The sequence below is a fragment of the Helianthus annuus genome, chromosome 5 (assembly GCF_002127325.2).
Source record: "Helianthus annuus cultivar XRQ/B chromosome 5, HanXRQr2.0-SUNRISE, whole genome shotgun sequence".
Taxonomy (NCBI): domain Eukaryota; kingdom Viridiplantae; phylum Streptophyta; class Magnoliopsida; order Asterales; family Asteraceae; genus Helianthus; species Helianthus annuus.
In genome coordinates, this window is record NC_035437.2 from 80,926,970 (window position 1) to 80,943,885 (window position 16,916).

Sequence of the window (16,916 nt, forward strand, 5' to 3'; positions counted from 1 at the left end):
CGGCGTTTGTAATAAATATAAAATGTTATATTTATTTTGCGAAAGTATCATCGAGTTGTTTGAAGTTTGAAATAAATATAAAACTATATTTATTTTTATAAAACAAAATCGTGTTGTTTGATATTCGAAATAAATATATGAGCTATATTTATTTTATAAAAGCGTTTCTGAGTTTCGATGTTTAAACTAAACATAAATAGTTATGTTTATTTATAAAGGATTTCCGAGTTTCAGACGTTGGAAATAAATATAAATAATTATATTTATTTTATAAAAAAGACCGAATTCCGTTATCTAGTAATCATGTTCATTGAAAAGCTATCGGCTTGTTTTGTGTAGGTTATAAGGCGTCGTCAAATAAAATATGCGTTGGTATCTAAGTTTATAAAATCGTTTGAATCCGAAAGGTTTCGTTTATAGTAAAACACGTTAATTTTTACAGATTTTCCTGAAAAACGGGCAGAGTTTCCTCTGTTTTTGGACGTCCCCGACAACACAAGTTGTCGTTATTTTATCAAAATTCACCGATTACTCACAATATAACAATATATATAAACTTTTCATCAAAATGAAAAATCATAAGTAATTCACTAAATGTATTCGGTTTCGAGCTCGGTCACTATATAAATAAAACTATAGAAATAATGATATAACTCGCGCCATAAAATCTTTACCAAGGCTCTCGCGTCGGTTTGTTGAGTAAGCTGACTGAGTTGACCGAAAATCTGACTCGAGACCCGACCCGTTAACTGTTGACCATGCTTAACCTGCTGAACTTGTTGAACCAGAACCCGACATGAAGTCTGCAACCTTGCTGACCCGAACCTATCTGAGCCGCGATTGACCTTGACCCGTAACCTGACCCAAGCTTGAAACAACCACACAAATCAACGCACCATCAGTATCTTTCAAATCTCTCATATTCAACATAACATCACTGTTATCATCATCGAACATCAAGACCGAACAGGAGGAAAAAAGATATAAAAACGGGGGTGGGGTTTACCGTGAAGCTGTCGGAACCAACTGCCATCACCGCGGCTCCACCGTCGACCGCCGGAAGGCACAGTAGCCGTCGTCAGAGACGGTGATGGTCACTGCCGTCACTCTCTCTCTCTCTCTGTGTGTGTGTTCTCTCTCTCCTTCCATCTCTCTCTCTCTTCTGTTGTTAGAGCCGCCGCACACCACCACCAGTTGGTGGTGGCCGGCCGTAATTCTGCAACAAGGGGGGGTACAGGGGTGTTTGTCGAAGGTGCAACAGGTGGGGATGGGGTGTTATCGGAGGAGGAGAGGGGGTTGTCCATTGTTGTTCGCCGCCAAGATACTCCACCCCCGCCGCCATCAGCGGCGGCGCTGCTGTCGCCGGAGTCAGGTCACACACAGGGAACGAGGGAGAGAGGTGAGAGGCCAGTAGGTGTGTTTGGTTTGAGTGTGTGTTTGAAGTATAGATCGATAGAGATGTTGACAGGGTTTGTGTGTGTGTATTAGGGTTATCTCAAAAAAAATGAAGGAGATGAGAGGAATATAGTGTGTGTATGTTTAGTCTACACATTTAAAGAATAAGGGAGGGATATGGGTCTTTAATAGAGATCTTGATGAGATCTTGTGAAGATCTTGGTAAGATTTGTAAAGATTTTGCATAGATTTGTAAAATCTTAATAAGATTTTTGATAAGATTTTATAAGATTTTGCAAGATCTTGATAGGATTCTAATATATATTAAGTGTAGGTTTAGGCTTGGGCCCACAAGCCCATCTCATGTGTAAGTGGCCCGTAATTCCTACGAGACCCGATATCGCAACCCAAACTTCATGAGTGTCGAACGCATAAAATTTTTAAAATTAAAAGGCGTGTAATAGTGGCGTTGTCAGTATTTTGTACGGTATCGGTTTGTCACTACTAAATTTTCTGCAGTTTCTTCGCGGATCGCCATATGCACACTGAAATGTTGAAGAGGCGTTCACGGGCACTCCAAGAGCCTAATTTTAGTTAATTTGCATCGAAAACACTATTGATTATCGCTTTACTCACCTGTTAATCACGTAATTTAGAGCCGTAAATCACCGGTTGTCACATTCTCTCCCTGTTAATGAAATTTCGTCCTCGAAATTTAGACTACATTAACTCCTTAGAGTTATGTTATGCGTAAGTAAATATGAATAATGTCAAGGGAAATGAGACATACTGACCAAGTTAACAGGGGTCCAATAAAAGAGGAATTTCAACCAATAGAATTCCAAGTGGACGTTTATAATATGCAAATGAATGTGAGAAACAATAACATTCACTAGGGGAAGCTTAGAATCAACAAGCCCAAACGAAATAGTCTTGTATGAAACGCTCGATCATGATCAGCCCTAGCTGCAAGTTCTACCGACGCCACAAGGTGTCGTAGTGAATGAAACAATTCAAATATAGCGGTGATCGAACAAGTATCACTTGTGTTTTGCATAAAACGCTCAATCATGATTAGCTCAAGTTACAAGTTTGTACTGACACCACAAGGTGTCGTAGTGATTTAAGTAATTCAATAATAGTGGTGACCGAACAAGTTCACCATGTTTGAAATCAAGTGAAAGTGCAATGAAGTAAGCGACATCATAAGATTTTCAATTGAAAATGGAACATCAAGAAACAATGTTTTTGATCGAAGATGAAGAAGCAATGGATATCCAAAACTTTCGATCGATAATGAAAGAACCGTTAAGAGGTACACCGGAATATAAAATGAATTTGTGTACCATTGTCTTAACACACTATTGTATTAAGACTGTTGTAATATGATAAATCAAAGCGGATTTAAAGCAAATCAATAAATAAATATTTAAACCCGTGCATGAGATGCGTAAACGTGATTAGCGCAAGCTTCAAATTAATGAAAACACCACCACAAGGTGTTGAAGTCAACAAACAACTTAATGGAGTCGTAGACCAAACAAGTTCACTATGACTCGGAACAAATGAAACGCTTATTTGAAACAAAACCACATGCGTAACAAACGATGCATGTGTAACATATGAATTCCTCAAGAAATGAAGCAACTGAATATTCGCTCTACTGAAAGAAACAATCGTGATACAATGACCATCAAGAGGAGTAAGGATACGAAAATCTACTCAGTAAATGTGAAAGTCGAAATTTCAATAAAAGAAATTTAAGGACTTTACCTGGGGTTGCATGTGATAACCGGTTGTTAAGGGACATTACAACGGAATGTCGAACATAGCGTATTCATCATTATTGAGTTAGGGGGAATGCGGAGACATACGTCTTCTCCTTAGCATGACTCGTGTCGTTTGCAGGACCGCGTGCCAACTGCCGCTTCCTCGAAAGTCGTATGTGACGTCCTTCAATCTCCCTTGATGTATAGCTTAAGTTTCACGTATACCTGTGCACTAGCGTTTCGTTATGCGTAGGCTGCCTGCTCGGGAAGTCAAAATATCATAGACAATATGGGTAAGGGTGTGTGCCCGAGTTAATATTCGCAGTTCCTACGTGATGACTTTTAATGAACTTCAACATGAGTTTCCGAAGGTCTTAAATGCATGTTTCCTAAACTCTCATAGTTTTATGTATTGTATGCGACTGTTTTTGTGTACCATGTATAAAACACCACAATAGCGTATGTTTGAAAACAAAATTTTGACTGTTTGTTTTTTGGCAACGGTTGGAGACCATATTCGAGTACTATGCGTTCTGTATGTATTCAGGTTTTAATATTCTAAGTTCCCAAAGGAAAGGCGAAGTTAGAGCCTAGGTATCTCTACAGAAACCTAATTCACTGTAACCTATAGCTCTGATACCAATCTATCACACCCCGAAATTATCAGAGCATTAGCGTGACTGGACTGGTATCTTCATTGCACAGCAGAAGCAAATAATCTAAGTCTTTTAGAAATTGAATGCCCACTAAGTACTCGACTCCACATGGTTCTCCTATTCCAACCGTGCCATGATTTCTGATAAGCAACCTGAGAAAGAAACATGCGAAAAATCAACATAAAGTTGAGCGAGTTCATAGTTTGTTGGTAACAGATTTGAAATAAATCTTTTTGAATAACCGGTTTTTGAAGTATTGTTGAGAAAACGAATTTAAAATCATTTTCTTGTCAAGTTATATGGAAACTTTGTATGAAAACATGGTATGTATCTTGTATAAATAAAGTATTCTTGTGAAATAAAGTATTCTTGTAAAATAAAGTGTTCTTGTAAAATAAAGTATTCACAGGCACTCCAAGAGCCTAATTTAGTTAATTTGCATCGAAAACACTATTGATTACCGCTTTAATCACCTGTTAATCACGTAATTTAGAGCCGTAAATCATCGGTTGTCACATTATTGGCCAACCACGAGGAAAGATGCTGCAGAATATGCTCGAAAGTGTGACGCATGCCAAAGACATAGTAATATATTACATCAGCCTGCTGAACCACTGTATCCTATTGTTCCCCCTTGGCCGTTCATGAAATGGGGAATGGATATAGTAGGAAAATTGCCAAAAGCTCCAGGAGGAAAGGTAATCATGTTGGCAATGACTGATTATTTCTCTTAGTGGGTTGAAGCTGAAGCGTTTGTTCAAGTCAGAGACCAGGAAGTGGTATCCTTCATAAAAAGGAATATCCTGACTAGGTTTGGTGTACGAGCTGAAATAATTTGTGACAATGGATCTCAATTCATAAGTAAGAGGACTACTGACTTTTGCAAGAGTTGGGGAATCAAAATGATCAAATCCACACCAGTACATCCTCAAGCAAATGGACAAGCAGAATCCTCAAACAAAATAATTGTCAACAACCTGAAAAAGAGTCTGGGAGCTAAAAAGGAAGATGGGCAGAAGAATTACCCTTTGTTTTATGGGCTGATAGAATAACGGTGAAAAATGCAACTGGCCAAACCCCATTTTCCTTGGTATTTGGAGCAGAGGCGGTGATCCCAACAGAAATGGTAATACCTACAGCAAGATCCAGCCTCCGGGATGCTGAGCAGGATCCTGAAGTCCAATGCCAGGACTTGGATACTATTGATGAGACAAGGGACGCGGCAAGGCTAAGGATGGCGGCTTATCAACAGAGGATATCTAAAGCGTATAACAGGAATATAAGGACCAGAAGGTTCCAGGTTGGAGATTGGGTATTAAGAAAAGCTTTTCAGAATACTACTAATCCCGCTGACGGAAAATTGGCCCCGAAATGGGAAGGACCCTATGAGATTGAATCAGAATCAGGGAAAGGAGCATACCGACTCAAGGATATGAAGGGGGATATGCTACCAAGATCCTGGAATGCTATACATTTGAAGCTCTATTTCAAGTGAGTTAGGAATTTACTTTCTAACTCAGGATGGTATGAATTCTATCTCCTTTTATATGTTTAATATTATTTATTATTTTGAACCCATTACTGACTTAAGCATCGGAGGGGTGTTAGCCAGGCTAACACCAACCTTAGTTTACAATTGTTTTGCAGTATATGCTTCGGGATATAGCTGCAGGATACACACTCAGGATACTTCAAAAGATTAGAGGATTGGCCCCCTCTCTCATGTTTAGGGGATCCTGATCCCTTCTCAGGTTTAAAGGTATTCACCTTTCTCTCGAATTGGGTTTAAACACCCCGCCTGGAGCACAAGTTATCCAGGGATAGTTCAAGGTGGCGGGACCAGTTCATGTAAAAGTGGCTGACAATTTCGTCATTGTTGGCTATATCCTGGATCCTTAAGGTATATGAGGATTGATCACCCTCTCTCGCGAAAGGGTATTTTCATACTCTCTGAGGTTTAAAGGTTTTCACCTTTCTAAGTCTTGGAGTTTAAACACTCCCGCCTGTAGCGCAAGAAAATTTGGGATTTTCCCCAGAATACTTATGGGTTTATCCCCAGAACACTGAGGATTTGTCTCCAGTATACTTTGGGGTTTACCCACAATAACACAAGAACTGTCCATACAGTTAAAACTTCAACTCAAAAATTTTCTAAGTATCCGAAGATTTCGTGCACAGGGGACATTCCTCCTAAGGCGATTATGTAAGGCTCAAAGAATCAAAATTGAACCCAGTGTACTAAGACTGGGGACATCTTAGTGGAAGGAGTTGCAAAAAGGATTGAAGTTTGGTACTAGGGTTACACTTTATTCCTGGTATGATCTTTCCTTTGTGAATCTTACATAAGTTATTTAAATTTTTCAGGCTTATATATATCCGGATTAGGATATATCTTTAGGATATATTCCTAGAATATATTCTCGGAATATGATTCAGGATATTTGGTTAGAATATTTGGGATACAATACTTGGATTTGAAAATCAGAGTTGAATTTGTTATCAAAACAAGGTTTATAAATTCTAACTAAACTATCTTTTTCCTTTAAAAACTTTATTTAAATTGTTTGAAACTTTGAAAAATAAACTATCTTTAGAAACTTTGTCTAAATTGTTTGGGTTTTGAGAAGTCCTATTTGACGAAAGTCTTCGTAGGATACCACTGAGTATATTGATCAGGATATTTTCAAAAAAAAAATAGTAACAATAATTTTGCAAAGCTAAAATTTAACCTAAACTATGCATGACAAAAAATTGAAAAGAACAGCAAATAAGTCAAAAGATGGTTATATTATTAACAGGTCAAAAGTTGTGCTTTTGGTTTCACCTCAAACCGAGGCCCATCCGCCAAAAGCACGATTAGTTTTACCATATTTACAAAACGGTTGAAGGTTTCATCTCAAAACGAGACCCATCCACCTCCAACCATTGCATCATTCAAAACAAATTATACTAATTGATGATCAAGGGCTTCATCCTGAAACCCAGGACCCATCCACCTTTGGTCATCATATTGTTCTAGTGCAGGAAATGTAAATTGTTCAAAGACGAGGAAAGTAAATTGTTCAAACAGACCACAACTATCAGAATTAAAAAAAGTGGGCTCCGGCCTTGGCAAGTATATCCATCATCGCCCACATCGCTGCATTTAAGGGGCAGCTCCCTCCTTCATCATAACGTCTCCACCAGCATCCTCCCCAGCATTTGTTCCAGCATCATCAGCAGCATCCTCTCCACCAGCGTCCTCTCCAGCGTTTGACCCAGCATCACCACCGGCATCCTTTGAAGCACTAGCATCAAGTGCCTTGGCAGGTTCTTCCGCGGCAGATTTGGCAGGAGGCTCCACAGGATTCCCCCCAAGATCTCTCAGTTTCGCCTCCCAGGCCTTGGTGTTCCAAGAAGAGCATTGAAAGCCCAAAGCCATTGCCTCGTAAGCCATTTTCAGTCTGGCCTGGAGAAGGGAGATGACAACAGAATTCTTGAGGCTCTCCCGGTATGAGGCCATAGCCTGCTCATGTTGGACTTAGGCGGCGTCAAACTTGGCCTGAGCCTCGCGGGTGACCTTTTGAATGGCGGACTGCTGCTCTTGGGCCATTACCTTATATTTGGCTTCGAAGTGCTCTGATTTAGCAGTGGCAATTGCTGCTTGGTCTGCAATAGTGGCTTCGGCCTTTTTCAGTTGGCTTTCAAGCATGACATTCGAGCCGCATGCATCCTCATAGAGGAACACCAGGCGTTCAAGACCCTGCAAGGTAAGGAAATAAGTAACAACCTAAATTAACATTTGTAATCAACATATGTTGCAGGATATGAATCAGGATACTAACCTGGTTGAGGAAGCCAGTCATAAATTTGCTGGATTCTGTGAACCCATGATTCTCAAAGAGAAACACGTGGGGATCTGCCTCTTTCCTCTTCCGGGAGCTGGAGGCCCGGGTCCTAGATGCTGGAGGAGCTTTGGGAGCGGTAGTGGTCTTCGAACCAATAGGTTTCGTTGTAACAGACGACTTCGAGTTGGATTCTTGCTTGGCAGGTGCGAGGCTAGAGTAGTTGTCCAACTCGTCGAGTTGGAAGCCTTCAAGGTTGATAATTGGCACTGCACAAGGGAAGATATTTTAGACTTATCATACCCCTAAAAATAATCTATTTAATGAATAAAAATAATTTCTGAAAATATGCTTACCAGACATGTTGGAGCTTGATCTTTGACTTGGACTTATGAGTAACAGGGTAAAGGTCCTTTCACTTTCCGAAAGCTTGTAGATTTCTTTTATTCTTCCTTCCGATTCGGCACTTGGGGGAGCTGATTCCTTAAAGTTTGCTGCAACAAAATAAGAAACATATCAGGATATCAGTTCAGGATATAGTTTCGGGATATGATTGGGGATATTCCTAAAGCCCTAAATCCTACCAGAAGTTAACCATCTCTTAGGAAGGTCAAAACCCCTATCGATGGAGTCCTTTTTGGCAAAGAAGAATTTTCTTGTCCATTTATCCTCGTTCTTGTTAGCCTTAAGAAAGAGAGGATTTTTGGAGATAGAAAATAAAAGGAACCGGCTGGAACCGTGGGATCTTAAACGATAGGCCATCGGAAGATCTTCGATGCACAAGTCCGGCATATGACGAGCCTTAATCTGCTCCAAGGTGACTAGTACGCGCCAAACCATGGGCATGGTTTGGGCGAAGCTAAGGCCGGTCAACTCGAAGAATCGAGAGATGAAGGGTGAAAACGGATATTGAAGACCGATGGAGAAAGGATAAGCAAAAAAGCATACCCACTCGTTGGAACAAAAATCCGATCGGACCTCTCGGTCGAATGGACGGAAAATTGTCCCGGCGGGAAAGGCACCGGAAGCTCGTAAAGCCGCAATATCAGCGTTATCGAATGAACACACCTCTTTTGAAGGTTCCTTGAGCAGGTTTTGTCTGTGGAAAGGAGGAACGGAATCCAGCGTTTGGGATCTAGTGCCGGTAGCCATGGAAGGTTACAACGGATTTAAACAAGGAAAACAGGGAAGATAGAGAGAGAGAATACCTGAAATTCGCTTGAAGATAGAGATGACCATAATGAAGAATCCCTCAGTTAATATAGGCTGGATATAGGGGGTAAAGAGTAAATAGTGCGTTGGAAGCTACATAGTGCTATCTTGACCGTCGTTTCAATTTAATAACCTCGGTTTGCGAGATAAAGTTTTAAAATATATCCGTTGGATTGGTATACCGACAGATATATTTTGGGGACAATTGTTATGGGCTATTTTCTGAGCATATATCCTGACTAATATTCTGACTTTGATTGTTTATTTGTGATCAGGATATTGGTAACATCCTGGTACGATATCCTGGTATTAACTGAATTAATCACGTGCAGATTAGGAGGTGTAAGTCTCCAACGTTCAAGAAGACTTCTTCCCCCTAAGACTCGGGCAAATCGGTTAAATTAAAGACGTTGAAACCGAAAGACCAGGACTGCAACGTTCACTTGGGGAATATTCAAAGCATCCCGGTTTATTAGGATAGTTAGTTGTTTTCGTTTAACTATAAATAGTATGATCGGATCAGATTAAGGCACTTACTTTTTTTCGCACACTTTGATCTCTAGCTACTGGCAATCACTACACACAAACACTTGTACTCAGATTACGTTGTAACACTTAGTTGATCCGCATCATATCCTGCACTGTATCCTGATTTTTGAAGTAATAGAAGAACAAGGCAGCTGCGATTGTCAGCTCCCGAGGTTTTGTGCCGGCAATCTAGATTGATCAAGGGCTTTCCTCGTACATCCTGTGTCACCCTTTTACTTTTTTAGCTCATTGTTCGATCATAGATACAACTCTATATCCTGAGCCGTATCCTGAACCTGTTTTTGCAAACAACTTAACTTGAATATTTTCAACACACATTTCTAGCACACTATCTCACTTAACTAATTTGATCACTTAATTGCTTCGGTAATTTTTGACCAAAACACTAACTACCAATTCTGTATCGACTTTTGTTGTTCCTGGTTCCGGTTCGCTACCGGTTTTTACGCTCATGTTCCGGTACCGTAACTGGTATTTTCGATAGCAGTATTGATTTGGCACCGAGCTCATCCCTACCCCAAACACGAAAAAAATCATTAAAAGTCTAAGAGAATCAATAAAAAGAAGTTGTATGGTACCGTTGTTGTTCGTACGGTACCCTTGATCAGGGATGAGCAAATGGTACTGGGTAGCAGTACCGAATTTCCCGAACTAAATGATTTTCAAACTCAATCCGATATCGACTTTTAACGTTTTCTGTACCAGACACGTGACTGTTTTCACCTTCATGTATTGACAACGAACCAGACCATACTGGAATTTCCGATACCAATACCAGTTGACACGAAACTTATCCAACTTAAAAAGTAAAGAAAATAACTATTATCATATTATAATATTAAAATAATAAACGATTAAAAAGGCTCAATATTAAAATAATAAAACTATTAAAAAGAATCTATATATTATTATAATATATTAAAAAGACTGTTCATTACATTCTGTTTTTAATATGTACTAGTTAGATTTTCCGCCCACGCGTTGCACCGGGGACCCAATGACTACAAAAGGCGTGTCAACAACGGCAAGCAGATACCGAATATCAAAACATAAATAAAAATGGCATGGTAAGGATAGTCACTCCGTCCTAAAAAACGATTTTAAATAATCTAATATATAATAATAGGACCCAATCGTTGGAAATTCAGTTGTTTTCAGTTCAGTTATTGAGGTGCTAACACGTTAAAATATGGATGAGCTCGGTACCGGTAACACCACCGATAGTTCCGATCCGGAAAATCATCGAAATTAGATACCGGCACCAAAAATGCTTGATAAAATACGGTATGGTATTTGAAGGTAAAAATCAATAAATACAGGTATGGTGCTAGACCGGTGTTGAACCGAAAGTAAAGTTTCTGAAAACGCCAAAAGGTGGGTAGCAAATTCTTACCGAAAATGATTTGGTATAGTAAATTTGGTACCGATACTATACCGGTTTGATTACAGGATTTGATACGATTTACTCAACAATATTCTAAATATCGAAGTTAATTTTGCATGCTATAATTCATTCATTACAGAAAAATACAAAAAATAAAGCAAAATAAGTTGTTGTGTATATAAAACCTCATTTAAACGAAATACAGTTCACTTACTGTGTGTATGAAAACTAATCTAAATGGTGCAATTACTTGCATTGCTGCGTTTCTACAAGATTTGATGAGCTCTGTACCAACCGGTACTGAAAATACCGTTATCGAAATCCCCAAAAGTGGGTACCGGTACCGAATATACCTGCTACGGTACGGTTCGGTACCGGTTGGTATTGGTACGACACCGGTATTGAGAGTAAAAACCGATGAATACCGGTGTCGAACCGGTACCGAAAATACACCGATTTAACAAATTAAGTACCGGTACAAGTACCCGATATTATTTGCTCACCTATTAGTTTCCATTTCTAATTTTAATATATTACTTCATTCCATTGTAAATGTAATATACTAGTTTTTGCCCCGCCCGGGTTGTGGGGCAATAAGCCGAATATTTCTCTCTCATAACATGTATGTCTGTACAGAGGGAAAAATCGTAATTATATTTTGAACTGGAGGCGAAATCATAATTTTAAACTGAGAGCAAAATCATAGTTTTTAGCTACGGGGAAAAACATAATTATATTTTGAACTGTGGGCAAAAACATAATTTTGAGCTAGAGGAAAAAACAACATTTTATTTTAAGCTGGGGGCAAAAACGTAATTTTAAACGGAGGGCGAAACCGTAATTTTAAACTGGGAACAAAATAAAAAAAAGAGTTTTTGACCTGAGGGCAAAAGCGTAATTTTGAGCTAAGGCAAAGGTATAATTTTATTTTGAGCTGAGTGCAAAAACGTAATTTTAAATTAAGGATGAAAGCGTAATTTTAAACCAACAGGAAAGTGCCACACAACTGTGTGGCACTATTCCCCCCAACTTGTTTTTGTAGTACATAGGGCAAAATCGTAATTATATTTTGAACTGGAGGCGAAATCATAATTTTAAACTGAGAGCAAAATCATAATTTTGAGCTATGGGGGAAAACATAATTATATTTTGAACTGTGGGCAAAAACATAATTTTGAGCTAGAGGAAAAAACAACATTTTATTTTAAGCTGGGGCAAAAACGTAATTTTAAACGGAGGGCGAAACCGTAATTTTAAACTGGGAACAAAATTAAAAAAGAGTTTTTGACCCGAGGGCAAAAGCGTAATTTTGAGCTAAGGGCAAAGGTGTAATTTTATTTTAAGCTAAGGGCAAAAACGTAATTTTAAACGAACGATGAAAGCGTAATTTTAAAGTATGAATAAAATTAAATTAAAAATGGTATGGTCCAATAGGGAAGTGCCACACAGCTCCCCCCAACTTGTTTTTGTAGTACAGAGGGCAAAATCGTAATTATATTTTGAATTGGAGGCGAAATTATAATTTTAAATTGAGAGCAAAATCATAATTTTGAGCTACGGGGAAAAACATAATTATATTTTGAACTGTGGGCAAAAACATAATTTTGAGCTAGAGGAAAAAACAACATTTTATTTTAAGCTGGGGGCAAAAACGTAATTTTAAACAGAGGGCGAAACCGTAATTTTAAACTGGGAGCAAAATAAAAAAAAAGTTTTTGACCCGAGGGCAAAAGCGTAATTTTAAGCTAAGAGCAAAGGTATAATTTTATTTTGAGCTGAGGGCAAAAACGTAATTTTAAACGAAGGATGAAGCGTAATTTTAAACTGTAAATAAAATTAAATTAAAAATGATATGGTCCAATAGGGTAGTGCCACACAGCTCAGCTGTGTGGCACTATTCCCCCAACTTGTTTTGAGCTGTGTGGCACTATTCCCCCAACTTGTTTTTGTATAGTAGGAGCTGTGTGGCACTATTCCCCCAACTTGTTTTGAGCTGTGTGGCACTATTCCCCCAACTTGTTTTTGTATAGTCGGGTAATATGTAATGATGAAAAAACGTTCTATTAGAAGAAAAAAAAAGTTTCTTTAAAAAATAAAATAAAATAATAGTTTATTCTATATTTTTAAAACTTATATGAAAGAGGCACGTGTCCTGTGAAGTCAACAAGAAGATGCCACCGGTCCTCATATTATCTTGGTGTGTTTTCCTTTGCGTGATTATTCCTCACCGCCAAAATGAACCCTCGGAAACAAACAGATGGCAGCGGCAGCGTCCTTAGGAAATCCATGATGGGTTTAGTGGGTGCTGCATACATGTGTTTGGCTCTGATGACGCTGACGCTGCTCTCGGCCGTCATGGGTGTGGGCTTGGTTCGTTTCTGGGTGGAAGAGCCGGTCCACCTTAAAGAAAGATTGTATTTTGATTACCGAGATGCTCATCCTAAAGCTGTTCTTGATTTTGGAGTGGAAGAGTATGATAAGCTCGTCAAGACTGTCCCCGTTGGACATTCTTGTAATGTTCGTTTGCTTTTCGTTATGCCCGAATCCGATTATAATCGAGATATTGGGATGTTTCAGGTATTATCATTGATATTCATTTCATACTTTAACTCAAAATTGTTAACCAATGCGAATCCGTAGACGATAACCGACGTAGGGAATATGTTCCTGAGTAATTTAATTGATACTAATAATAAATGGTTGTGGATTCGTTATTCGTGCAAAAGGTAGGTGTGCTGTGATTTTTGCCCATGGATTTTACTTGCTGTTTACCCATTTCAATCCGGCAGAATTTGGTATTTATGTTTTGATAAGAATGACCTACAAGATATTTTATTTTTGATATTTTTTAACAAATTGATTTATTAATTTTAAATAAATGGCAATTTATGTATATTATAGGTAGTTGCAGAATCCTTGTCATTGAACGGGGATGTGATAACCAGCTCCAGCCGCCCATGCATGCTACGCTTCCGAAGCCAGCCGGTTCGACTCATGCAGACGTTTTTCATGGCTGTACCATTGTTGTTAGGGGTCACAAGCGAGATCCAAATTGTGAACGTACCGCTCCTAAAATACAAGGAGCGGTACTACCACCGAACACAGTTCATTAGGATTTCATTAGTTCCAAGAGCCGGGACACCTTTTCTTCCACAAATATATGAAGCGAACCTAATCGTGAGCTCCGAACTACCATGGATGAAACGAGTTGTTCGTAATTGGAAGTGGACATTTAGTGTTTGGACATCTTTATACATTTACCTCATGCTGCTTCTAGTTCTGATTTGTTTCTTTAGATCGATGTTGTTCCCGGCCGCCCAGACGAATGTCTCCGACTATCAAAGAGTGGCGGGGTCGGATGATATGGGAGAAGGCCCACCTCAAGTGGTGGTTGGTGCGGGAGGTAGACGGACTTCAGACGTTCTTAAACAATGGAGACAAAGCAGAGGCAAGCGGAAGGCGATGGTGTACGGTGAAGGGTCAGATGCCACAAGCATGAGCGTAACGAGAGACGATGACACTGGTGCGACTACTGCTGAGGAGGTAGGGGACTCGGAGTCGGTTTGTCAATGAGGTCTGTTTGACACTAGCAAGTTAAACTTGTGGGACTAACTTTCCTTGTTTTCATACGGTGTTTGAATATGCGAATATAAATGCTGTTTGATAAGATTGTATTTCTTTTAAATTTGCACCGTGTCATAAGATTTAATAGTATTAATGTCACACCCCGACCGCGTAAAGCAACAAATCGCGGCGGAATCGTCGGAGAGTGTTGTAACAGAATCATTGTTTCATAACACATGGATATTGAAGTTTTGTTAATTTATTGAATTAAAAGAGGTTACAATGTCTTAAAAACAAAGAGACAACACATAATTAACTAGTCTTGCATCTTTTATTGTCACTAAGGCCCAAGTCCGCCTAAGTGTATCTTGATCAATCCTATGCATCAGCTCCTGAAAACACATGTAAAACTAGGTACGTCAGCATAAAAATGTCTGTGAGATACATAGGTTTTATTAAAATAGGATTCATGACTTGTAAGTTTAAAGAAAATGTTTAACAAAAGTTGGTCATAAACCTTGTAAAATGTTTTCTTTTATAAATCATACAAAAAGTGATAAGAAATCAGATGATATAAAAGAAAGATGCATAGATAAATAAATAATCAAGTAAAAATGAGTTTGTATAAAATATGTTTGTAAAACAATGTTTATGTGAAAATATGTTATCTGTGTAAAATGTAATATGTCTAAATTGAAATGGTTTAAATAACGCTACGATATGTAATATCATAAAAGCACTTATATATAGGAAGTACTAGCGACGTATCCACCATGCTCTTATCATATTACACACGCCTCGTTATTTAAATCACTTACCCAAACAACCACCAATGTAAAAATGTTCATGTATAACCAAATGTAATGTATAGTGAATAAAAGCATTTACTAAATAAAAGCATTTACTCAACCGTATAAGAAAGAAATGTACAAAACAATGTAATTGATAAATCATAATTTAAATCACAAGTTATGTTTTGTAAAATTTATGCTTTATTGATACATACATCTACGTGGTAATGTTCTAACGTCTACATTCAAGCCTTGCGACCGTGGCGACAAACCCCTAACAAGTTAAAGGTTCATCTAAATTCTGAATATCGAATTCCGTCATTCCTTTCACCCAAACAAACCTAGGATTTCAGGAATGGGAGTTGTCAATTCTGTGACAACTCGAACTTTAGACTTGCTGTGATTGTAACGTTACGTGCTTATGTGATATTTTCGGACTAATGAATGTTATGATATTATGTGCTTTTTATGTGTGTGTGTTATGTTTATCTTTATCGAGCCAAACCCGATCCACACAACACTACAAACCGGCCACACAAAGCCCTTTGGGCCACACCTTGTACGCGGACCATTAGACAACCGAGTGGGCTCGGCCCACTCCCCACTCGCAACCACTATACCAAAACTAAGGGTCTTGTTTTCCTCTCATTTGTTACAACACAAGAACACACACACAAACCCTAGAAGCTTTGCTCTCCCTCTCTCGTTTACTTGGAACCCGACGGCGAACAACACTTCTCGGCTCACCCTCTCTTTGATTTCAACCGGTTAGTGTACATTGTTATTTGATTGTATTTGATGATTTTATATGATTCTTGAACATTACATGATGTAATTCGGATGATGATAGTATGGTTGATTGGGATAGAACCGGTTTACATGTGTGCTTTGTTATAAATCAAATGTTAATATGTGTTTCGGATTGTTAACATGTTCATACGGATCGGATGAAACTCGATGAAATCTGTTGTCATGCTATGTGATTCGGATGTTAACTTGTAGATGTGCTAAGTTTTGGGCTAGGTAATTAGTCACGGTTACATGTTCATAGAAATAGATTATTGTTCATATGAATGCAGTTCACGTTTTTGATGTTCTTGAATTGTTATGAATATGCATGAAATCTGAATTAACTGATGATAAATTTCTGTGATTGATCTGATTTCGAAACTGCCGTAGATGTTTGCTAGAATCACGGAATAGTCAATGCAGGAATTATGGAAATCAGTTACATACGCGATTTCGACACCTGGTTGCGAGTCGGGACCATAGTTGCGAGTCAGAATCCCACTCGTAACCAAGCCAGCACAAGTCGAGACTACGGTTGCGAGTCCCGTTGCGACTCGTAACCAGCACATGATCAGTCGTAACCAGACCATGATGAACCGAGATCTCCATTGCGACTCGCAACCAGCTGTTGCGACTCGTAATCTCCGGTTGCGACTCGAGATCTCCGTTGCGACTCGAGACCACCCTTTACACGCACACTGTTGGGCCTTCACTGTCACGGGCCCAATCTATTGAGCCCAACGATTTGAATTGTGGACTGTTTATTAATGGACTTGTATGTGTTTGCTATTTGGGCCGATTGAGAATCTGGATTGTTTTGTTATTGGGCTGCTTATGTCATTGGGCCGGGTATGAATGGACTTAGAACAATTGGATCCTCACAGGCTATGTCTTATCTGTTTACGTGCGTACATGTTTGCCATGACTATACGTGATTACTATATACGTGCTATATACGAACCTGACTCGTATAATAACCATGA

The 16,916-nt window shown here is 38.9% G+C and overlaps 1 protein-coding gene across 1 annotated transcript; it reads left to right on the forward strand.

Moving 5' to 3' along the window:
* Nucleotides 1–12,983: 12,983 nt before the first annotated feature.
* On the forward strand, nucleotides 12,984–14,474 carry LOC110940607 (seipin-1). The gene is made up of 2 exons (XM_022182158.2): nucleotides 12,984–13,366; nucleotides 13,691–14,474. The coding sequence occupies exons 1-2, from the start codon at nucleotides 13,025–13,027 to the stop codon at nucleotides 14,360–14,362; spliced, it is 1,014 nt and encodes a 337-aa protein (XP_022037850.1). The 5' UTR covers nucleotides 12,984–13,024; the 3' UTR covers nucleotides 14,363–14,474.
* Nucleotides 14,475–16,916: the final 2,442 nt, after the last annotated feature.